Source organism: Melospiza georgiana, chromosome 2, assembly GCF_028018845.1.
Source record: "Melospiza georgiana isolate bMelGeo1 chromosome 2, bMelGeo1.pri, whole genome shotgun sequence".
NCBI classification, from domain to species: domain Eukaryota; kingdom Metazoa; phylum Chordata; class Aves; order Passeriformes; family Passerellidae; genus Melospiza; species Melospiza georgiana.
The window spans coordinates 79,166,794-79,191,159 of NC_080431.1; the positions used below are offsets into that span (position 1 = coordinate 79,166,794).

The 24,366-nt window shown below is 37.9% G+C and overlaps 1 protein-coding gene across 1 annotated transcript in view; it reads left to right on the forward strand.

The window, feature by feature from the left end:
- Window positions 1-1,051: 1,051 nt before the first annotated feature.
- The window catches only part of CRACR2A (calcium release activated channel regulator 2A), a 42,233-nt gene continuing 18,918 nt past the window's right edge, over window positions 1,052-24,366 (forward strand). Inside the window, exons 1-7 of the mRNA XM_058018547.1 lie at window positions 1,052-1,219; window positions 5,541-5,652; window positions 7,800-7,968; window positions 9,485-9,631; window positions 15,138-15,228; window positions 17,760-17,855; window positions 22,635-22,822. Of these exons, the coding sequence (XP_057874530.1) occupies window positions 1,052-1,219; window positions 5,541-5,652; window positions 7,800-7,968; window positions 9,485-9,631; window positions 15,138-15,228; window positions 17,760-17,855; window positions 22,635-22,822 (971 nt within the window). The remainder of the gene's footprint in view (window positions 1,220-5,540; window positions 5,653-7,799; window positions 7,969-9,484; window positions 9,632-15,137; window positions 15,229-17,759; window positions 17,856-22,634; window positions 22,823-24,366) is intronic.

The following is a 24,366-nucleotide window of genomic DNA, read 5'->3' on the forward strand; positions in this document are numbered from 1 at the left end:
ATGATTGGAGTGATAAAAGAGAGGTGGGAGGGAAAGGAAAATTACCTGTGTTTGCAAATTTTTTCACCTGATTTCAGAGGGGCTGAGTGATTTGCTCACCAAAATCTTAGTTTGGTTTGACGTCAATGGCCTATTTGCAGTAAATTTACACTTACATGCAGTGTGGGAAGTCCAGCTGCCTGGCCCATGGCTATCAGAGAAATCACTTTGTCACGGGAAGCTGTGTGAGTTCCCTAAGATGAACACATCTTAGAAGATGCTGTGTTCAAAGAGTGTCCGGTTTGAACTTAAGCCTAGAGTAAAACAGGCTGAGTTGCTCTATGTGATCAGAGCCTTTTCACTTTAAGAAACTGCGTAGACAAGCCTAAGGTCTTGTTTCCTCATATTCTATCTTCATATCCATGCAGTGTTGAGGTCTTTGCTCTGAAGTCAACATAAGTTCAATTTTTAAACAATTTTCACTGGCCTTTCTGTTGTTCCAGATTGTGCCAGTCATACTGCATCACAATCAGGCTATATTCTCATATTATAGTCAAATGCCTTAAAAAATTCTTTGTTCTGTTAAAAATTTTGAGATATATTTGTGTCTACTTTAGGCAGACCTACTTAGATAAGAACTACAAATTCAAGACAAATATGTGAAGTCAAGTTGTAGTGACTTTACTCTTGCCTTTATCTGTATTTCTTGTGTTTTCTTGTTCATGTTGATCGATTGTCTGTGTTTCTTGTCAAACTGGCTGATTTTGCTTTGAGACTCCATTTCAGTTTTGTCCTCTCCTTCCCTCAGACTCCCCCTTCCTTGTTCACCATCCCATTTGCAATGTCTTTAGTGAAGCCCATCAAGGGTAAGTGTCTTCAAAAAGCTTTTTCCTCTTCTAAGCTTTGGTGGCTAATTAAAGAAGTGGTTGCTAAGAGATGGTATTGAAAGCATCATTAAGAGGGTCTGATTTGATTTTTTCCTTACTTTTTTCCATGCACAGGTTTCAGATCAGAATTTATGGGTAAATGGGATAGCAGCATCCCAGGATATTCCTGAGCTGAGACTGTAACCATGGACAGAATAAGAGGAGACTACACCAGTCCCGCGCAACCAGGAGATGCAGAGAGGAGCAGGACTGGAGAACAAGACCCAGAACTAACTGTGCTGGGAAAAGCACAAGAGTTCTTTCAGATTTGTGATCTGGAAGGCAAAGGCTTCGTCACTCGTCAAGACATGCAGGTAAAACACAATTGGTTGTGTGAAATGCACAGTGAGAGAAACTCCTAAAGCCCTTAATGAGTTGAGACTGATTAATTTAGAGTTAAAAATGTTAACACCCTCCTCATAACTTTAAAGAGATATGTGAGATTTAAAATAATATCTTTGAAGTCTTACATAATGCTTGCATTTTTCCTCGCAGACAAAGCAACAAAAAAGTGGAAAATCAAAGTAAATTAGGTTTAAAAAAAAGCCCCAGGACTTCAATTCTATTCTTGTTGAAAACATCGAAACACCATTAAATTCATTGCTTTGTGATTTGACACAATGTCAGGGGTGTATTTAGTCTGCCAATTCTATCCTTTTTTCAGCAAAATTGTGTAAATAAAGTCTTTCACTGTGGCTTCACTGTCAGGCTATGGTGAACTCTCAGCTGGATCACATATATATGTAGAAAGTACAGAGGAACAATATTTTTAGCATTATTCAGTGTTGGCAGCAATCTTAGGAAATTGTGCTTAATTTGTTTGAGGGCCCAAAATCAGATTTGCTGAATATGCTGATGAGGAAAAGCAACTATATATAACAAAAGCTTTTTAAAATGTGATTGTGGCACATTGCAGAAGTGATAAGATGATTTGAGCCAGTATGTGGTAGAGAACAGAAATGTACTCATGCTTGACATGCAAAGCATAACTTGTGTTAATCCATTTCTACTTCAGTACTTATAGATGAAACAGAATTAGGGAGCAGGAGCAAAACAAATTCATCATGATCTACGACTAAAGAAAGCATCTGATAGAAAATTTAGAAACTTTCTCTGTCCTGAGAGACAAAAGTTGTCTGTATGTATGAAAACACAGTTGAAACAACTTTACCTATTTTGGAAAAGCAAAACCCTCCTAAATAAACTGCTCAGTTTGCTAGCTCTCAAGAGCTTTCTTTGCAGTTGTGTGTTGCTGAGTTTTCTGATGACCTCTGTTAATTATGCAAAGTCAAAAAAAGAGAGGAATGCAGATGTTGGCTCTGCTGTAGGGTTTGCCAATCTGCATTATCTCACTGAAATAACTGAATTCAAAAAGCCAAACATATTGCCAGTGGTAGTGTTTGGTAAATCCAAAGCCACAGAGAGTTTAATGGATTACAATTTTACACTCTTTCTAAAAACTGAAAGGCATAGATTTTTACCTAATGGAAAACCACAATATTTATGTGTATGTATACATATATAAAAAGTTTTAATACCTGTTTTTGCAAGGAATGTAAAATTATTTGATTCTGTTTGATTCTAGGTTTATGCTTAGAGTGCTGCTAAATTTATACTTCAGGTTCTAAAACAGATGCTGCAAAAATGCAGTAGAAATAGTGTTGCAAAGAACAAATAAAGTTCTATTTCATTCCTCTATTTCATCATGTTTGTTTACTATAACTGAAAACTCCATCTATGTATGTAAGTGTATGTAAGTCCTTTAATATAGAAATAAAGGTGCTCAGGACATTTGAGATGGTGTTTATTTATATTTTATTTTATTTCCTGCATTTTTCATTCTGTTTGCTCCATATAAGAAAAACAAAATTTAATGAAATAAATCAGTTTTTTCCTTAAAAGGTACTAAGTGTTGGTCACTTCTGCATTGTGCTGTATTTGGTAGGTCTGTACTGCCTATCATTCCTGAAGCTTTGCTTCAGATATAGGATGCTAATGCTGAGCCTTTTAATCTTTAGGCTTGGGATACAAGGCATGATTTCAACAGAGCGCAAAGTATCTGAAATTTTATTATTCTTGATGGAACAAATCTCGCAGTGTTTTTTTCTCCTGTGTCTGTAACAGTTACTACACTAAAGATCTACTCCTCCTTGATTATATGATGTTGTTTATTGTGAGAGGATGGTAATGGCTGGATTTTTAAAAAGAAATTCATTCCGTTTCCAAATATCAAATGCACTCAACTTTCAAACCAACAAGAGGTTTTCTGAAATGGCAAGAAAGAAAATTCTACCTTAGACTTGAAACCACAGTTTCATCTCTTGGTCCTTGAGGTTATAAGGAATAATGAGAGTTAGTGCTATAAAATGTTTTGTTCTAAAGTACATGGGAGGATTGGGTTCAGATGTTGCTCTTAGCTGTTTGACCTCTGTCCTTGTATTTAGCTGAGTAAAAGCTTGGTATTTTAGGAGAATTAAGCACAGATATCATGAAACCACAGAGCACATTTGGTGGCAGTGCAGATAGCTTCTTTTGAAGCTCCAGTGGTATCTCTGAATATGTTTTGTTTTGTTTTCTTTTCTTTTTAAAATTTTAGGAGCCTCATATTGAAAGGGCCTATGTATTTTTACAGTAAGCTTAAAATGAGCAAATAAACAAAAACACAACAGTGAGACCAATAACATTTTGCTTTCCTAGCCACAAACCACTTTAATTTTTTTATTAAGAAAAAACCCAAGAGATTGGGAAAACATTGATTTAATCTTAGTAAGTGTCCCAGCTCATAAAAGTCTGCAAATGATCTGGAGGGAATTTAATGAAGCAAAATGTTGGTACATTCCTTAGAATCTCCTATTTTCACACCTTTTTTTTCCCCCTTCCCCCCAAGAAAATACAAGTAATAATGGTGTTTTCTACTGTAAATTTAGTGTAATTCTCAGCAGAATTTGGATGCTGCATTAGGGCACTGCAGCTGAGGTTGGAGAAGCCCATATTTGTCAGTCAGGCTTGCAGTAAGACCCCCCGATCATTGCACTGGCATAGCAGCTGGGTCTGTATTTTTAGTAGGGTCAGATTGGGTGCTCCTTCAGCAGGTTCCAAAGATCTGGTGGTAAGACTACAGTGTCTGTTTTTCTGAATGTAAAAAGAGTAATTTGTTTGAAGCACCTTCTCCCTCATCAGTGTGGTGTTGACTGTAAGAATTTTACAGGAGAAGCTGATTATAAAAGGTTTCCCTTTAGATGGTAGAGTTTGAAATCCAAACTTTGGGAAGATGGGTGTGTTTAAGTAAGAAACTGAAGACACTGTTGAAAAAAGGCATTTAAACTGAGTATACATCAAGTTTTCCTAGGTTTTACTTCTGGAAGCAGGCAGCAATACACAACTAATCCTTATCAGAAATCCCTTTTTAACTATTCCAGATAGTTCTGTGCTTTAGTAGCGCTGTTGCTTTTACTTCTCAGGACCACCTTGGAATTCCTTTTAACACTCCTATCCAAACAGTTCATAAAGCATACCCTAAACTCTTTGTGGCAACCAGGGAACTCCTGGTTAATGCGTTTCAGCCAATTCTTTCCTTGCCTGTATGGCTTAGAATACTGAATAGTGGTTTGTGCTGTTTTGGATTGCAGGAGAAATGGTTTTTTGGCCCCAAATCCCTCCCCCACAGTGGAACAGATCAGCACTTTTAATCTAATGAACTTTATCAACCTACTAGCTTGCGGTTTTAATATGTTGTATATAAAACAGGAGTTTTGGGAGGGATTAAAATGTTAATTAATATAGCAGAGGAGTGAACCAGTGTGCATTTATATTGCTTCTCAAGCTGAGGAAAGGTTTTAATTTTCCTAGTGCTGTCTCCCAGTGGAAATGCTGGTTATTGGTGTTGTTTGCCACTCCAGTTTCCTCCTGTTTCTGGGAATCTGTCTACACTGTTAAAAGAATTAGGGTAAAACCATTAGTATCAGTTTTATAGAAGTCTTTTCTTTTATGTCTTTAGATTATCAGGAAAAAGTATGTGATATTTGTGGAGCTGATTTTATGAAGTTATGTCTTTTTTGGTGTGAGCATGCTTAATTACAGAAGTAGACAGTCGTGAACTCCGTTTAACTCATTGTGGGAACTACAGGTTTTGTTCTTAGACTGTGCAGCTGTCTTAGCTTTATTTGCTTATTTATTTATGTACACTTTTTGAATCAGCTTGAATCAGTACAGTATATTCTCTATAATGTAGTCATCTAGAGAGTCTCTTGCTTGACTTTATGACGTGGAAGGAACTTGTCGTACAATTCTGCTGCCAAGTTTGCCCAGTAGCCTGATAACCAGGGCATTTCACCAAGCTAATCAAGCCATTTCACCAGGAGGCTGAGACTCCACCTCAAGTTCTTCCTCTTCTCCATATGTTTGGAATTTGTGGCACCAGACAGTTGTTCTCCCTGTGTCATCATAATGGGTTCATAAAGACAAATAAGTCATTAAAGCACATGTCCCTCACTTGATCTGGTTTTGCTCTGTAATTAGATTTTCGCTTAGGGAAGCAAAGGACCTATCCTGCTGTGCTATGGATGTTTTGTAGAACCCAGACTTCCTCTTATCCTGTAGTAATGGAGAAAGTTGCTGCATGTTTTGTCATTACAGAGACTGCATCCTGAGTTACCTCTTAGCCTGGAAGAACTTGAAAAAGTTTTTGTTACATTGGATGCTGATGGCAATGGCTCACTTACCCCAAAGGAGTTCATCACAGGATTCAGTGAGTTTTGGAAACATGTCTCTTCTTTTGAGCTTTATTCATGTTCTGTACTCTCCACATGAATCAAGTGGAACTTTGTCTTAACAGGACACTTAATACTTAAGGGTGCCAGACTGTTCCCTAAATGTAGCAGAGGAAGAAGTGGTCAAATTATATGAATGAGTAGACAAAGGGCTTCTGGGTCTTTCTCTCCTGTGTAAAATGACACAAGCCATGACACAGTATGAAAAAGTGATGAAATCACCTGAATCACACCTGTTTTAAGCTGTTGAGTAAATCTATTTACAATTTATTGAAGGTTTCCTTTGGGCAGGGGGGATGGGGAGTCTTGTGTGTTATTTCATATCAGGTAATAGGATGAGAAAGATAATTAAAATTATCTCTAATCTTAATGTAAGACAATGTTGGAGTATGTTAACACCACTGTCCTTAGAGCTATGGGAATGCTTTCTACAATGAATTAATTCTTCAAGTGATGCTAATTTATTTCAAAACAAAACAGGATGAGGCACTTATTACTTCTGTAAGATATGAGCTGATAAGTTCTTTGTAACTGCTTGTTTTTCAACAGCACCCTTATTGTCATATTCTCTGTGTTTGTCACAGGGTGGTTTTCTCCCCAGATGTGACGTTCCAGATAAGATGACAATGTTAGTTAAACAGTGCTTGGTTGTTTATGCAGAATCAATTTTGTACCTAATTTTAGCTCTGCTGGCTAAGCTTAAGTATTTTCTCTAGAAAAATGAATCTCATCTAGGTGTGAATTGTAACAGCAAATCTTAATTTAGTTAATATCTACAGGTCCAACAAGCAGGACCTATGTTTTTATTTCCATCAGTAGTTTGAAACCCTAATTCTCTTATGTCCCACCTCTCCCATTGTAGAGGTAGAACAAGTATCTTCATAGGGTATTCTCTAATCTGAAAATTAACATTATTAGAAAATGAAATAATATATGCTTTGCTTTTCATGAGTTAAATTAAGATTACTTCCATAAGCAGTCCCTGCATAACCAAAGCTCTTTACTAAGGGAGGTTCTAAGTGGCTGCCATCTCAAGCAGTTCCAGATCCTGGGGATTCTTCCTGCTCAGGTGCTGGAGCCCAGTCCAGAGGCCCAGGTGGATGTGGCCACTGCTTTCCTGTTTTAAACACGTACCCCAAAGACACCCACACACCACACACAGGACATGGACCACACCACATAAAGGATAAGGATAGATAGTTTGAAGCATGGTACATCTTAACCTGCCACACAGCACTGACAGGTATTTTCCAGGCCAGCTAGTCCTACATTTGGCTAGGTGATGATGTTGGCATTCCTGGAAGCAGAAGCTGTAGTAGATAAAAGCTGATTGAGCAGCCAGAGTAGTGTCTGGATAAAGATCATGCTGCACCAATTACTCTCTCAACTGGGAGGGTCCTGTTTCTATTTCTCTAATGGTGGCAAATCTGAAATTTACTGTAACCCCTCTTTGCAACGTACTCAGTTCTGTTGCAAACATGCTCTGTTGGGTGCTATGAGAAAAGCAAGATGGAGTTAATAAAAACAAAACTACACCAGTGTTTCTGTTTCCTTGGATCTATAGAAATTTCTGTAGTGGAACTTAGAATATAACAAAAATGCTTAGCATAAAATCACAATATTCCCCACCCCAATCCCCCAAAAAGTTGACTATTCATGTGATAATTGCACTTCTGCATCCTCACGATACAACTACTGTTAATAAAATGTAGCTTTCTGTATGCAGTTTATATAGGAATTGAATGTGTGTCTTTGGTCATGCACTAAAAAGAATGTTAAATTTTATTTTATATACATTTTATCAGTACTGATATTTTAGATCCCTAATCTATTTGAACCTATCAAGAAACAAACCCACAACATTTATGAAGAGTTGTTACTGCAATTTATGTCCTTTTATGTTTTGCATGGAGATACAAATTTTTTTATTGTTTGTGAATTTTGAGGTGGATGATTTACTGAAGGTTAGACATTAAATGGGGCACAAAGCCAGCCATAGAACTCAGGGATCCTCTTGGGGTGCCCCAAACTTTTGTTCATTTACCATAAAATTTGAGTTTTAGTATGACATTGCTTCTTATAGTAATTTCTGAAAATGCTAATGTGTGTAATTTCTAATTCTTAGGCCAATTTCTTTTGGAGCAGATTGCTTTGAAAAATGACATGGTGCAACCATCAGAAGGAGAAACAGCCTGCCCAGTTAGATACGAAGAGACCACGACTGGTGATGAGGATGAAGAATTCCAATTCTCAAATCTCATGGATCGGCTTGGAGCTGCAAAGGTTTTGGATGAGTGAGTTCTCACAGCAATCATCAGTTGTATGACCCTTTATGATTCACCTCTGGGTTTGATTTAAATGGAATCCAAGATGAACAGCAAGAACAAAAGCTGCTAAAAACCACAGAGTTTCTTTAAAAAACTAATTTTCTTGCTGTCATGATAAAATGCTTGACCAAATTTCTAAAAGCAAAACTGTTGTACTCCAGGCACATGAAACGTGTTTTTCTGCCACGTGATCTGAACATAGATAATTACAAGCATGTAATCCACAGATGTCACTGATTTTCAATCAATGCGTGTTGACTGCTATTTTTGGCAAGGGCTGCATTTAAAGTGCACCATAAGTAGGGAATTTTTCTCCATTTTTTCTGCTTTTTCTCCTCTTCCTGCCTAATTGCCTATTGTGATTGCTTTGGTAATTCTACTTCTTCCAAGGCTAGGATGGATCTCTCTGAAAAATGGAGCATAAAACCTGCTCAAAGAGCTTTGTATGTGATGGCCTTACGTTCATTGGTCAATCACAATGAATACCGTAGAACAAAAAAAAAAAACCAAACAAAACCTTGGGCAAAAATGGGAGAGCATCTGGACAAGTGGTATAAATATTTAAGAAATACATCCGTGATTCTTACTATGGAACAAAAGCACTCATCTGTCCTTGTCTTCCCTTGACTGCCTGTTCCAGGAAACAGTTCATTGTCAGCCATCCTGAAAGCCTTTCATTATGAAGAGATATTTATCACCCATTTTTTCTATCCTTACTCTTATTTTGTCCTTTAAATACAGCACTCTTTGCTGGCTAGGTTTAGGATTGCAATGCTCATGGAACAAAGTGAGTCAGGAAGAAACAAAGTGGTTCAGGAAAATATTGGCAAAGTATTAGAAATCCATTATAATTCACAATAGAGCTGTCAGTGTCTGCTGAACAGATTTGGAAACACAACATTATCTTGGTAAATCTTTAAATCAAAATTTCAAGATGTTTTGTTCTGCTTTTTGTAGCAGAATCACCATGGAAGAAAAATGTATTGAAAATGAAAGAATGCGGTAGAAATGCAATTTGTTAACATATCTATGTTACTTAGGAGTCTGAATCTCATTCATTTCTTATGAGGGAGGGATTTTGTTAGCTTTTCCACTGCCCTCTCCCCTCTAGATATGTGGAAACTTCTTTAATTCTAATAGAAGTGATGGCAGGGCATACTGTATCTCGTCTTGTCTCCTTTCTTACCCATTCCTGTTTAGGTGGAGTGCCTGGCAAGGCACCCACTAAACAAGCAGTTCCTGTGCTGTTCTGCAGTCAGGAATGGCCAGATGTTGCAATGTATTTTTTTTAATAAATTCGATCTCCATAATTTTCCACCCCCTCATCCTTCTCAAATCTGGCACAGTTTAGGTTGTTTTTAATAAGTTTTGTGTTCTGACTAGTGTTGCCCTGAAGCCTCCATCTACTAAGGGTGCTAAGGACATTTACTGCAGCCTGGGAAATGTTCTCTCTTAATGAATCCTTTATGATGTTTTCTTTCAGTGAGGCTGATGTGAAGCAACTTTGGTTGCAGCTAAAAAAAGAAGAACCTCATTTACTTTCCAATTTTGAAGAGTTCTTGGTCAGAATTTTTTCCCAGCTCCAAGAAGCAGATAATGAGAAGAATGAATTGGAATGTGCTCTAAAAAAGTTAGTACTTCTCTTTGTTAGACTGCTTGTGTAGTTTGAGATATTTCACCTGCTATTTGAACTTCTGAAATAAACAAGGTATTTCAGCGGAGACCGAAGGACAAGACTTCACATAATGTAAAATTTACTATAATGTGAAATTTTATCAAGCATTAAGACTATGGGTAGAACCATTCATATGGCAGAACTGAATCAAATTAGCTTTCCTCTTCTGGTTAAGATTTTATTGACTGAAATTCTTTTGCAGATATCTGTTATTGCATTGAGGTTTTAAGACAATATTGAGTGATTCCAATCCAGTTAATCAGTTTGATTCCAGAGGAAAGTCATATTTAACAGTAAATCTGGCAAATTGTCTGTGTGCTTTGCAAGCATTGCGTGCAGAAAAGCTATAAACCTGGATTAACTGGCCAGAGACATAAGAGGTTTAAGATGTTAGAGCAGCACAAAGCACTGATACTAGTGAAAATGTAAGCTAACAAATATATATAAAGCAAAGCTATGAAATATAGTAAATAACATATGTATGTTTTATATGTAAAGCATATAAAATATAAATATAAACAAATACATAAAATACACATACAAAAATATGTGTAAGAAGTAAAAATTAACAGATCATTTTTTTGTATGTAGTTATCTAGAGGGAGAAAAGTTATGATGCTAAATCTTAACAAAATGCAAAACTGTGGGTGTAGTTGAAGTTCCACTGTATTTTTATTTTAAAGTGTTACTTCTGAATTTCAGATTCTTACAGACTGAGCAATAAAGGCAAATATATTGATGAAATTTTACTTCATTTGTTCAGCACTCTCCTGACTATTCTGAGAATGTGACAAGGCCTATGAAGAAGGAAAAGACCTAAAAATGTATGATCATTAAAGACAATTGGTTTATATTGGTAGTAGCATTTTCAGCTAAGTCTCTGTGTGTGGTTTTAGCCTTCAGGCAGCTGGAAACAGCATACAGAGAGTTTTGCTGTCGATTTTAGACTAGAGCTTGTTAACTACCATGTGTGGTGAGAGGTTTGTTCTGTGAGGGTTTTCTGGGTTTTTTGGTGAATGTTTTTTTGGGAGCTGAATGAAAAAATGTGTCTCTTTAATAGCTCTGATCAGTGCAGAGGTGTACAGAGAGTACATTAGCATTATCTTTTCTGGCTGATGTAAAATGTCTACCTTGAAAGTGTGTTGGATTTTCATGCCTTTGTAGTAGACACGTTTTTGCTAATTTCTTCTTTTTGTTGCTCCTGCTAACACCGCTGATTTCAGCACGCTGATTGTTGTTTTGTTTGTAGTCGATTGCTGGAAGGAATCAGAGTAGTAATGTAACAGTGGGGATAAATAACCTGTTTCTTTTAAACTATGTATGAATCACAACAAAGCTCAAGACAGCATCATAGAGGGGAGAAGATTAATTTTTTTTAATACCCACATACTCAATAGCACTAAGATGCATGTATCTGAGAGACTGGCCAGGATTTACTGTGGGGTCACAGAAGAGAAGGGATGCTGGGTTTTGAGGACCTATAATGTCTACTGGGCTCTTCTTGATTGGTGACAATAATATTCTTTGGAAATTGAATATGAATTTGATCTTTTGTCTTTTCTTCCTGAGTCTTTCCTTCCTGACTCACCTCTGTGAGTCATTAGGCAATAAGGCAGTCTACTCTCTGCCTTTTGTCTCATTTCCTGGGTGTAGGCTGTGCTTTTGTCTTCAATTGTTCCTTTTTCTTCTATCCTGGATGCCCTCAGAAGTTTCATGTGCGCATGCTGGGATCTTTATGCCATAAAAATCTATGCTCTTCACCCGTGATGTTCTTCTCTACATTTTTTTTTGCCTTTTTTTCTGGACCTTTCACATTCTGGACCTTTCTTTCTTGAACCTGAGTCCCATGGTTTGAGACATCCAGGAGTTTCATCCTGTTCTGGTTCAATAGATCCAGTAGGTTGCTGCTATTCCTGTTTGTAGGTCCAGGCAGCAGTGAGGATGAGCATATATTCTCAATACACAAACATGCAAATACAGCACACCTGGGGGACTGTGCAGGTTTATACTGATGTAACTAGAGAGAGAGAGGAAAAAAAAATCAAATGGGTTTTAAATCTAAACCAAATGTGATTTTGTGGGTACGATATTTATTTACCAGGGTTTGTTCTCCTTGATTTTCGGTATTTGTGTTTCATTTTAAGGGCTTTGAAATTAGTTTGAAATTAGATGGCTTCTTAAACATAGTAGTAGTGGTTTTAAAAATAATAGGGTGATGTGTTGAGCACCCCAAAAATGCAGAGATGAACATTAGGAAGAGAAAATAAAATAATGCTCATGTGATGGGCAATTACAATTCCAGAGAAAGCCCATGGGGGCATTGCAGAGAGCTTCCCAAAATCAGCTAAAAGAGCCCAGTAAACTGCTTGGCACTAGCAGGGAGGGTACTGGGCATGTGGCAAAGCATGTTTTTGCCACTGCATGGACTCTTAGTGCACCCGTATCTTGAGCACACTGTGGGAAGTTCTCGTCTCTGCAACACAGGAACAGTGTAGTGGGATGGGGAAAAGTGCAGGGAATGGCAACTGAGTGGTTAAAGGAATAGAGCAGCTATTCTGAGAGAGCTATTTTTAAAAGGTCGTATCTCTTGAATGAGGAGGCAAAGGCTGGAGTGGAATATGACAGACCTTGTTATTCTTCAAATCCCTGGCAGTAGAACCAAGGGGCTTTTAGTAAGAGTGATAGGAAGTAAGCCTAAAAGAGATGAGAAGGACCTTTTTCTTCTAATAGCAGATAAAATCTTCAACTGCCATTAGCTCTGTGTGCTGCTGTGCTTTTGCATTTGAAGGACAAACGTAATAAAAATGTAGACTCTGTTTAAAACAAGAGTTCTAAACAGGCAAGATAAACAAAAGGGTAAAGGGAAAGGGAAATATGAACTGACTTCTCACTTAGCATGGGATAGTGTCAGAATCCATCTTTGTGGAAGATGAGGAGAATCAGCATCTCAGGAGATTAGTTCACACTGTGCACAAATCACTGTAATTTTTTAAGGAGAAAGAACCATTATGACAAACTGCACAGACAGCAGTTATGAAATCAAAACAATTCACATTGCAGCTACATGTATGGGCAGAAATTAAACCCTTGTAAGTGTGTTGATCCTGAACCTATCGTCTGAACTTAGTGAACTCACATTACATTTCATTTGTTTTTACCTCTATCTCTTTATTCCACAGTTACTGAAAGGAGAGACTAAATTATCAAATATGGCTGAAATTATAAAACTATGTGTTAAGTAAAGCTTGAAGAGGTAATCTAAGGGAATAGAAAAACATGTTGTATTTTTCACATTAAAATGATATATCCTTATCACATAAAAATGATATATCCTTATCAATTCAGTTTTTTTTTTCTTCTGAATATATCTGGGGAATATTTGCCAGCTAATTTTTTTTTTCTGCTTGTTAGTTATTTTTCTTATAATTGTTAGACTTTTGATTACGAGGGGGTATTATTTTCCCCTTCTGTTTAATTTGATCACAGATAAGAATGGAATCCATGAATGGAATGCTTGCAGGGTATTCAGCCTGTGGAAATGGCATGTGCTTATGTGCCAGAGCAACTGAAAAGATTCCTACACTCAGTAGTGCTTTCAGGATGTAGTCTTCATGGTGCTGCCATATCCTTTGCTTCCAAACACATTAGAGGGAAAAAATTACCTAAATCAGCAAGCTAAAACACAGGACTGAAGTTATTCTCCCTGTCATACAGAAGCCCAGGAAATCTTTATGATTCCCATGGAAACACTGACTGCTGTGCAGTGTGTTCTGCCTCTGCAAAGTTACAGGGCTTTTCAGTAGTCAGTCTAGTGCTGGTCAAAGTGACATTTAACTGCACGAATACAGTAGGTGTATGGTCCTAGCATCTCTGCCATGCCTTTCTAAGTAGTTGTTATTTCTCTAGGGATTTGTGCAATTTGCTTCCATTGATGAATGCTAATTTAAGAAATTAGCATTTCCTTAGTTTCAAGAAAATAATTTGAGATCAGAGCATGACACATTTTTACAGTGTAAGGCGACTAAAGCAACTAAGGGGCTTCTGGATTATCTGGCACTCTCTATTTGAAATGTTGCAATTACGTGGCAAAGGCCCTTTTGGGGCCTGGTTTTCTCACCTAGTCAGAGTTTATGAAAGTCTTAAGTGACAGCCATTGTTTTCCTCCAATTCTTGTAGCTTAACAGTTGTGTATTGCTTCTGTAAATCCTGGGAAAATGTCTCACTTTTTTTACCTGTGACTGAAAAAGCAAGCTGGCAGTGTCAGGTGTTCTGCTGTTGAAAGGGGGAAAGACAGACTTGTTTCTGGCTTTACTCACTCTTCTTAGATTAGGTAAAGTTTTTGAATTTTCTTTAAAATTTGCTTTGTTTTAAATTAGAAGAGAACCAGGCCTTCAATAAGGGAAAACATAGAATATGTACCACATTGGGTAAAAAAAAAAAGGTAGATACAAAATAAATACTGGGTTTTTTTCTACTACATGTTCCTTGTCTTGCTGATGTGAATGCCCTTGAAGATTTGGTACTTTATTTGTGACAGATGCATTATGCACATTGCTCAAGGAACAGCTATGGCAGGAAGAATATGAGGCAATATACAGTACTGTCAGATAAAGTTCCTAATAATCACTATAAAAAATTATTCTACGATGTCTCCTGAGTTTGATACAAAGATATTTTTGCTTTTCAGTGTCTGGATAGTGAGCATAGCATAGAATAGTAGCAGAACAAAGCAGATATCTTGTTCCCTGTCAACAGTTAAATTTTTTTCTGTCCTAGCTAAACATTTGCTCCTAAGCTAAACATTGTAATCCTTCATGGATCAAACTGCAGTGATATTTTAATTGCAATATTCCACTGGAAAAAAGTGAACTTTGTAGGTTCTTCTTTTTTCTTCCTACAGTTGCATACACTTGTGCACAGCATATTTATTTCTGTTCCTTGTCTGGGCTTTTCAAATTTGTTTCAGCAGAGCAGTTAGAGAGGCAGTAAGGCTGCTTTCAAGAAGGTCTTTCAAGAATTCTATTCTAGCTAATGTGTCTTAGATAGAAGTACTTCATTCAGTACCCTTGAATGGGCAACAATGCAGTCTAGGAATAGAAAACAGGAAATTGCCATGAAAATAGTTTTAACGGTCAATTTTAGGTTCTGATATGTTGGTATTGTCATTAGGAAACTCTTCCTTTTACCCAAGATCTAGTAGTCATTAAAATTGCATAATGAACGGCTGCTTTTTAGGGAAACATCAGCTTTATATTAGCTTTTGAGCTACTGAAACTTTACTTCCATGAGAAAAAAAAAAAATCTGTGAGCATTGCTGCACAAAAATTTCTATTTCCTTGACACCAGAACATTCTTTGGAGTTTTGTGTAAAGGCAGAGATGTGGAACTTAGCTGGTAATGTGGGCCATGACTTGAAGTAATGCTGCAAAGACCCACTCAGTGTATTTTTATCTCTTATTAGGAAAATTGCTGCTTATGATGAAGAAATTCAACATCTCTATGAGGAAATGGAACAGCAAATCAAAAAGGAGAAAGAACAGTTTCTCTTGAAAGTGAGTGTCTCTGTTATAGTGGCCATGGATTCTGCTCCTCCTTTCAGTGGTTTTAAACTCATTCTGGGTGTGAAATTAAAGCCCACAAAATGTATTTCACAACAGAGGAAGAAAAAAAAAAATTTTTCCTCACAGCTACTTTTGTGCTGCAGCTTCAAACTTTTAGTCTCTGCAGCTGCAGGCTAAGTGACTTGTTGGATGAAGGAGCTGTGATGTCCTGTGCTCAGTGGCTGGCATACAGCACAGCTGGCATGCTTTTGAAAGTCACTTGAACTACAAATATTGTATTGTTGGTGCTACTCTAGGTCCAGCTTCTGGTCACAATCAGGAAAAACACTCTGTGAGGTTGTTCAGAGCAGCGCTAATCCTGTTGAATTCTGCAGTCTGATTTTTGGGAGGGATAACAATAAGAGATGAATCAAGTGATGGTAATTTGTGGAACAACCACAGGTTATTTACAAAATAAATGCAGGACAGAATCTTTGGTGACTGCCATGGTGCTTCCAAAACACCTGAAGATGAATTCCCTTCTCTTGGGAAGTTATCTTTAAATCTCCTCTACTGTGTCTGTAGTCTTTTCTTTGGATTTTTCATTCCTGCTTTTTCTTGTAAAATTAGGAAAGTACTAAGGGGTCCTAGCATGGTCCAGGAAAGAATCACCCTAGAATCTTATAGGCCTTACTTCCTAGCTGGGTCAGGATGCTCAGGAACATGGCCAGTTACTTTTTGAGTATTAAAATATTGGAGGTTCCACGGCTGCTCTGGGTGCCCTGGGACAGTCAATCATGAGCTACTGGCTCATCCCTTTTTGTTGTCTTGGCATCAGTCATTTAAATGAAACAAATACATGGTTTCAGCAATACGTGATAGAAATAGTTGCCAAAATAGTGGTTATTGCCTCCATTCTCAATCAAGTATGTATAAATATATCTAGACAATGTAATCAAATATATCTCAAGCTTCCTTTTGTGATGCAAATATATCAAGTATTTTTTTGTTCCCTGGCAACCAAAATAAAATAAAAGAAAATGAAAGAGAAACAGAAAAAAAAAGTGCCTTATCAGCTGCCTAAGGAGTCATTCCTTTCACTTGCCTTACTGGGTAGTGAACCTGACTCAAATTTTCAAGTTTTTTTCCATTCCAAGCTGAGAGCAGTTTTTAGTGGTGGATAAGATTAAACCTTTAAATAAAGTTTGTATACCAGCTGAAGGATAAAAAGTACTTGCAACTTTGCCTGACAGCACTTTTGTGGAACAAATAGTTTATGTGCTCTTAATAGTCCACAACTGAAGTGGTACTGAAAAGCCCCAAACAACAAAGACTTTTCCGTAAGCAATGATTGTTGGATCTCCTAATTAGTTATATATTTGAGGTTAAGCCATTTCTTTCAGGCTTTTTCATGAAAGCTTCCCACTCAAGCTATTTACAGTTTAGTCAGCAGTCGCACTAAGGGCTGCCAGACACTCATGAAGTATTGTTTCTTTGCATGACTAATTTGAGATCTGGGGAGATCTGACTGTTAAATTCTTTCTCTAATGCAAAGTCTTACAAAGACTTTTCAGCCTGGGGAGATGCATTGATGCCATATAAAGGGGAAATTATGGTGGCTTGAATGAAGAGCAGCTACTGAAGAATACATTTAAAGAAATTGGTAAGATGCAAATAAGTACAAATTGTAGCTATTTACAATACTTAATACCCTGCTGACTGAATGTTACACAAAAGGGGCAGTTAGTCTGTTTTTTCACTTGCATATATATTCTTCCCCAGAAAGAACCAGTTGTCATGCATTTCGTTACCCCATTACGTGTGCTGCTTAAGGGAAAACACTTGTAACAATGACTGCTGCCATGAGGGAATTTTTATTTTTGTTTAGAGGCATTTTCCTGGGGACCTTAGAGAGTAGAAGCCTGTTTTTGGAGAAACAGGACAGATTCTTAGCTGATACAAACTGCTGGAACCTGATTTTACTCAGGAGAGGGCTGACAATTTTTTTCAGCTGAGGAGTGTCAGGAGTAATCCCAAATGTGACTGGGAGGTCCCGGTGACTGCAGGATACTTAGATAGTGCACAGGTTCATATAATTGCTAAGGGAAAGGCAGAGCTTGAAGCCCCAGTTGCTTGTTTATACCAGTGGAACATCTGTGAAAAATTGTTGTTAGTGACGGATTCGAAGCGTGGAGTTTCTTTCACATCAGACTGAGTTGCTGTGGCTGGAAACGAGAGGATACATTCTGGCTGCATTGATCTAGACTGGCTCAGCTCCTCAGCCTCCTGCCTGGGATGTTTGCCTCCACTTTCTAGACTCAATACCTACTCATGTGCAAACAGTGCATTCTGTACCAACCATAGCCATGGAAGCTGCTGGACTACAGCAGTTTGGAGATTCATGAGTAATACCACCCCTAAACTGAGTACTACCTGTGTCTTGTGATAGTCACTGAGGAAAGCTTAATCACTGACTCGTTATTTCTCCTCCTATGATGCAATTGTGCTGTTCTGTTAATCCATTTCCTCTTGGAATTTTGCAGGACACAGAGAGGTTTCAGTCCCAAAGTCAAGAGCTGGAACGCAAGCTGCTGTCAAAAGAACAAGAACTGGAACAGCTGGTTCAAAAACAGAAAAGGGTACTAACTGATATCCTTTGGAGTTAAGAAATAGATGGCTCTTATTTGCTCATATGATTTTCTTTAGGTACTATTTTAGGTTCCAAAACTGCAAGTTGGTGTGATGTGTTTGTGCCAAATTGTGACCTTCTGTTGTTTTTGTGTCATGTGCTTAGGAAAAATGTTAATCTCTATTTCTAAAGTAGTTTTCCTTTTATGTGGCAAAATGGAGAGTAAAATAATGCTTTGCATGTTGTCCCCAAGTACTAGGTTAATTTTTATGAAAATGTGGCATAATTCCACCGCCCTCAGTCTTCTAGGAACTGGCTTAACACCCAGTTTAAGAGCAGAGAACAATGATTTGGCTCTTCTAGTGCACACCTCTGCTCAAAGCCTGTACCAGCCACTCATTTACTTGTTTTGGACTGATTCAGCACTATGAACTCAAAATGCTCCCTCCTGAACAACTTGCTCCTGATATATCTCTGTGATAACAGTTTTATAGCAGTGCATGTTTTCCTTGCATTGGTAACAGCTTGTCAAGTTCCCATAATAAAACCTGAGGTGTTTTGCTTCTAAAATGCATGGCCTGCTTGGGGGAGCAGAGAACTTGCTGTAAAGTGGCTCCAAGGTCATTGCAGTAAAGACTAGTAATAGAGAAAGGAGGTAGCACTGGAATTTAAAGGGCTGAAATGGAGTGCTGTAAACACAATTCCCTCTGTAGAATATGAATTTGTGGACAAAAAGAAGAAAGTTTTTCACAATGAGAACCATCAGCTGTTGCAATAAACTTCCTGGGGAAGTGGTGGATTCCCCAACATTGGACACTAAAGATTTAGCTGGGCAGGATGCTGGGTCATCTTGGCTAAACTGTATTTTTGCCGAAGAAGATTGGAACAGGTGAACCTTGAGTTACCCTTCCAAGCCGGTACTCTGTTATTCTGTGAAGTTTACCTGATAAGAATGCAGGACTGAACTAAAAGTCTATTCCACAGTTGAAATCAACTGCCTGATGTTAATTACCTTTGTCCAGTACCACTGTGAATCAGAATATATGTGGTTTTATGCAGGCTCTTTACCACATTGCAGCACTATAATGGAATAATCTATACTTTGAAGATATCTGTGGGGGCATACAGATCAGGCATTTTTAGTCTGAAACTAACTGAGGAAGTATAAGAAATGACTTATTCTAATTTTCTAATGAATATGTTTAATATTTTCCTTTGTTTGTTTGTTTTTGCTTTAAAGCTCTGTTTAAACTTGATTGTCAACCAGTAATTCTCTAAAATTATTTTTTTTAGTATGTGTTTTCTAAATTTGGTATAAAACCCACAGAAGCTATTCAAAGGCTTTCATCAATTTTAAGCCTGGTGTAATCAATCAATATAGGGAACAATACCAGGAAGTCTTATCTTATGATTGTTGTCTAAATTGCCATTGTCTAATATTGCCTATCCTGGAGAACATAAAACAATGTCTGTGCTATTTTTATTAGTATTGGCTTTTTATCTGGTTTTATGTTTCCATTTCTATTTACTGCATTGCTTATTATGAATAATATTGCCATGTTTGGTTTTTTTGTAATTTCTAGTATTTAGTATTTCCCCTCTCCATTATGAATTTGCATGAATCACAACAAGGGTGCTTTTGAAAGACAGACTCTTCATACACCATAAAGATGAAACTATCCCATTTTGGTTTTATGGAAAGGAAGCTCTGTTGGACGAATGGAATTCACTATTTCTAATGCTGAGATGACATGATTTCATTCAGATGATTGATGAAAACTGAAACTTCTGTCATTCAACCAGCTGATTGGCCCATTGTTAATCTGATATGTAGTATTTGATGGGGTTTTTTTCTGATATACCAACCTAGTCTATTATTTGAGTGCTTTACTCAGTGTAGTTAGAGGCACTGTTTTCTACATATATTTTTCTGATTTCTAATGATCCTCTCTGAAAGTGACTCTCATCTTTACCCAGATCTGTTTTTGTAGTACCATGTCCCCACTCATTTTCTGGTGTTGCTTTTCATTCACTGAGATACCCATGTGTGGTGTCTAATGTTTGCCTTATCCAGAGGTCTCTTTCACTTTTGCCTCCTCCTCTGGCATGGAAATATACTTTGATAATTAAATCTCTTCTTGCAGACAGTGAAAGTAGCTTGATTTAGTTACAACTTCTCTGCTTGGTTGTATGAGAGAACCTCTTAGCCCACAGGGGAGCAACACAAATGCTTTTTTCCAAACTTCATTAGTAAGTCTCTTTTTTTTTTAAATTTGAAATACAGTGTAGTTGTTTTTGTGTTGGAAATTATTAACAAAAATATGAAAGGGAGCTTTCAAACCAAATGAGATCTGCTTTGTTTCCTCTGACATAGCCAGAGGGGTTTTCCCTTATGAGGGTTGTCTGGCTGGCATTGTTCCTCAAGGGATGTCAGTTGGAACATCTCAGGAGGAGGCAATGGGGACAGAGGATATCCAGCCTAACCTCTAGGGCACAGACTCTTGTGTGAGAGAAGAAAGCAGGTGTACGCCAGGTGAAACGCAGGGGAGTTACTGGACTTCTCACATAAAATGCTGGGTTCTGTGCTGATGGCAACCACTGAAGAGCACGATCTTGGAATTGGGAATGAGATGCATGAAAACATGGATCAGTACCACTCAAGTGCTTATAACTGCCTTATGGCACTGTATAAATTTTGCATCTTTCACATGCTACTGAAATAAATAGGGAGAAAAAAAGAATATAAAAACTACAGACAGGATGCTGAGCTAAGAACAAGGGACTGCATGGTGGGTGCTCAATGTATGTGTCTTTTGGGGACACCAATAAATATCCTCAGCAACAGCTCATTTTCATTTGATAATTCCAGATCTTTATTCAACTTAAACTTGATTTTCCTCTCATCTTTGTCAAAAAAAGAGAATATGCACCATCAACTACTGTGTCTGTGCTTGACCTGTGGAATGGGTTAATTCTCTCTGCTACTTAGATTTTCTTAAACATGTCTAAGGGCCATGAATCTTTTCCCCAGCAGTTTCCATCTACCAGATGAACATAGAAGCCAATTTGCAGCTCCAATAAGCAGCTAGAAGCTATAGGATCTATGCCATTCTACCACCAGCTGAGCATTCCCCTAGTGAGTTATTTCTCTGTATTGTGAGTTGTTCAGATGAGGGCTTTAAAGGTAGTGTTTGGTATTTCTCAAAGGATTGTACCCTCAAAGGGTAAAGTGGAAGAAGGGAGCTTTGTATTGCTGTGAAACAATCCTTTCTCCTCTTGTTATGTTCTGGGTTTTACACATTACATTATTGTTTTTCTGACAAGAGTGAGCACCAGGATTTATAGCAAGTATTTCTAACATCAGTATAGATGATTCTGTGAGTTGATGTTGGCTACCATAGCTGTTACATTTCCTGAACAGTCTCTGTGTAAGTTTTCAGATGGCCATACTGTTCTCTGAGTGGGGTTTTTGTCTGCAGCTTTTTGCTCCCTAAATTTTTGAAAGTTCATCTTTGTGTAGTCACTTTTTGCTTCTCCCAAAGCCACTCCTCTGGATGAGTGTTGTTTTAAGTACCTGAAGCAGCTGATCTTTTACTTAGAATAGGTAACTTTGTTCTGTCAAGGAGTGGAAGCAATATTCAGGATCTGACGTAATCTATCCATGTAAGCCAACCTTGTTCAGCAGTAATCTAATGCCCAGCCAGTGTTCCATGGGAAATGTGAGCCTGCTGAGGCTACAGTTCAGCAAATGCATTAATCTGCTGCTGCTGCTGCTAGGTGCTCCCACTCTACATGTGTTCCTGACTTCCCACAGTACAGGCTAGAAAGTATTTTCTGTGCTTATTTTTAACCTGGACCTCGTTCAAATTCAAGACTACAACAACAGCAGTGTTCTAGGGTAGGAACTGACTGGAAGAGCTGGATGAGGACAGATATGGTTGGGTGAGCTCTGCTTGTTGGGATGGGCAAAATGAGAGTTCAAACATTGTTATGTCTCAGATCTAGAAGATTGAAATGGTATTATAATGCTCCAAGGATGTTTTACAGTCCTTAAAATGAATACAGAAAAAAGAAAAAAAAAAAAAAAAACCAAGCCAAAACAAAATAAAACTTTTGTATTTTAAGGTCAGCAATGCTTTCCCTAATATGAAGTTTTGCTGTGCTGTCTAAATTTGCTCAGTTAGCCAGGGAGAAGCAGATAGAACTTCTTTATGTACCAGAAGCCACTGTTGTCTATTGTTGCTTGTTTTACAGGGAGGTTGTATGTTTCCTTTGATGTGCATTAGAGAGGGAGTGTAAAACTGAATAAAAAGACTCTAATTCACACTTCTTGGCAGATCTGTCTGAGGTGGCAAAAAGGTCACTGCTTGTTCATATTGCTGGGGATGGGAAAGTTTATCAGCTATCAGATTTAAATCTAGCAGTTTTTAGGTAGATCTCTGAATCACTCTATGTAGACCTGGTCTTTGTGGAAAATGGTCTAAAACAGCAGTTGTGAATATCAGCTTAATACTGCTAATCTGCTCTGTAGCACCTTTTTTATGCTTTGTACTGATGTGTTCTTGAGCTGGATAAAATTCAGTTATAGAATGGAATGGCTTTGTTTTTGTGTAACATAATTATGTCTGTACAAAGATTGGTGGAAGAGCACCATATGTATTTTATTCATTCTTTGGCTTTGATAGAAATAGCTCCCTGCTCAGCTAACCTCTAAGACCCAAACTGAAATCCTCAAAACCAATGCCTCAACCAGCTGTAATGCTCTCTGTTCTCTTTTCTTCCACCCCAGTTAGAGCATCAGTGTACACAACTCCTCAGTGGCAAAGAAGAAACCAAAGTAGAGAACACCAAGCTGAAGCTGACTAACCAGGAGCTGCTGAAAGAGCTGGAGAGAACATCCCATGAGCTAAGCCTGGCTCAACAGCAGCTACAGGTGCTTCAGGAGGAGGCATCAAGGCTCCATGAGGAGAAGGAAATGTAAGTGTCCAGCTGCAGCAGTTCTTGTGCACCTGCTTGGTGTGCCAGTAAGCCCCCTCAGGGTACCCAGTGCTGTCAAAAGCAGAAACCACTTGTAAAGCTGAGTGCAGTTCTAGCTGCTTTCCCCCAGGTAATTCAGCATGTTTTCTGTAGCATATCTGGCTTCAATGGAATCTTTTGCTAATTTTGTGTTCAAAATGCCAGTGTTCTCCCCACTGCCATTGGTTAAGGGTATTTGGAATTAAAAATTGAATTGAAAATCCATGTAGTGTCTTAGTTTTGAGATAGCAATGGAATTCCTTATGGAAATGCCTTACAGTTGTGGCACATGATGCTTCATTCTACTCAAAGCTGAGTCTATCTGAAACTTGCTTCTCAGAATACACTCTGAGATACCTAGGATCTTTTTTTTCCTTCATCAAAAGTAAGCCTAGTAAGGACAGCAAGATAAAATTTAGCTTATCTCAATTCCCACAATGCTTTGTGGCAATTCAGAACCATAATTTTGGGGTTTCCAGTTCAAATGTTGAAAGTTTCAGATTCTGACTCCAAATTACAAAAAAAAAAAAAAAAATCAAGAAAAAATGTTTACGATTCATATTTTGAGGGATAAAAATGACTTGTGACAGTTCAAGCTACCTGTCTTGCTCCAGCCTTCTGCACAAAGCAGAAGAATCATTACTCTGAGGCTGTAATTGGCAGAAATGTTCACTCAAGTCCATTTTAAAGAAAATGCTCAGGGATCTGTAGAAGCCTCTCATTGCCAATTGAGGGCTCATGAATGACAGATGGACCTGGCCATTGCAGCAATGAACTATATAATTCAGAGCTGTTGCTGGTTGACATATTTCAGGATAGAGCAGAACATTAGTTCAAATGTCACATTATTTTTCTCTTAAGCTTTGTGCCAAGCTCTATTAAGTTATCACCTCTTTAATTTTTCTCAAGGGTAAAAATAATTAACTTTGTTGATAAATTAGTGTTAAAGAGTGGCCACTGTGGTTAGAAATTTTAGGTTTGCATGTTTGATGTGTGTTTTGGAAGTAGACAGTAGAAATACTCCTCCTCAAGGTGGTTTGTTTCCTCTTTGAGGCCTCTCTTTTCAGATCCAGAGCAAAGATTATGAAATGATCTGATTTAAAAGCTACAAAGGATATCTGCCCAGTGGTCAGACTGCTGAATAATACTACTGCACTTACAAAGCACTTTGGATTCAATAGTGGTTTATGGAATTAGAGCTCAGCCCTACTCAACTGCACCTGCAGTGTTGCTTTAAACATCTGTGTCAGTCTGGTAAGCAAGGTGTCATGTTGAAGCAGGTGTCATGTTCAGACAGTGCACAGGAAGAACTTGAGGCTTCACTGAAAGGCGAAAAAAATCATTAAAGGCCAGACACCAAATCGTGTTAAATCAAAGTAAATGGTGTTAAAATGGCTGCATAAGTGTCAAGAATTGGAAGAAATTGTAGGGAGTGTAGATGTGAGAGCCTGACATATGGTTCCTGCAGCAGGATAAGCTCTAATTTTGGATAAAATGTCACCTGT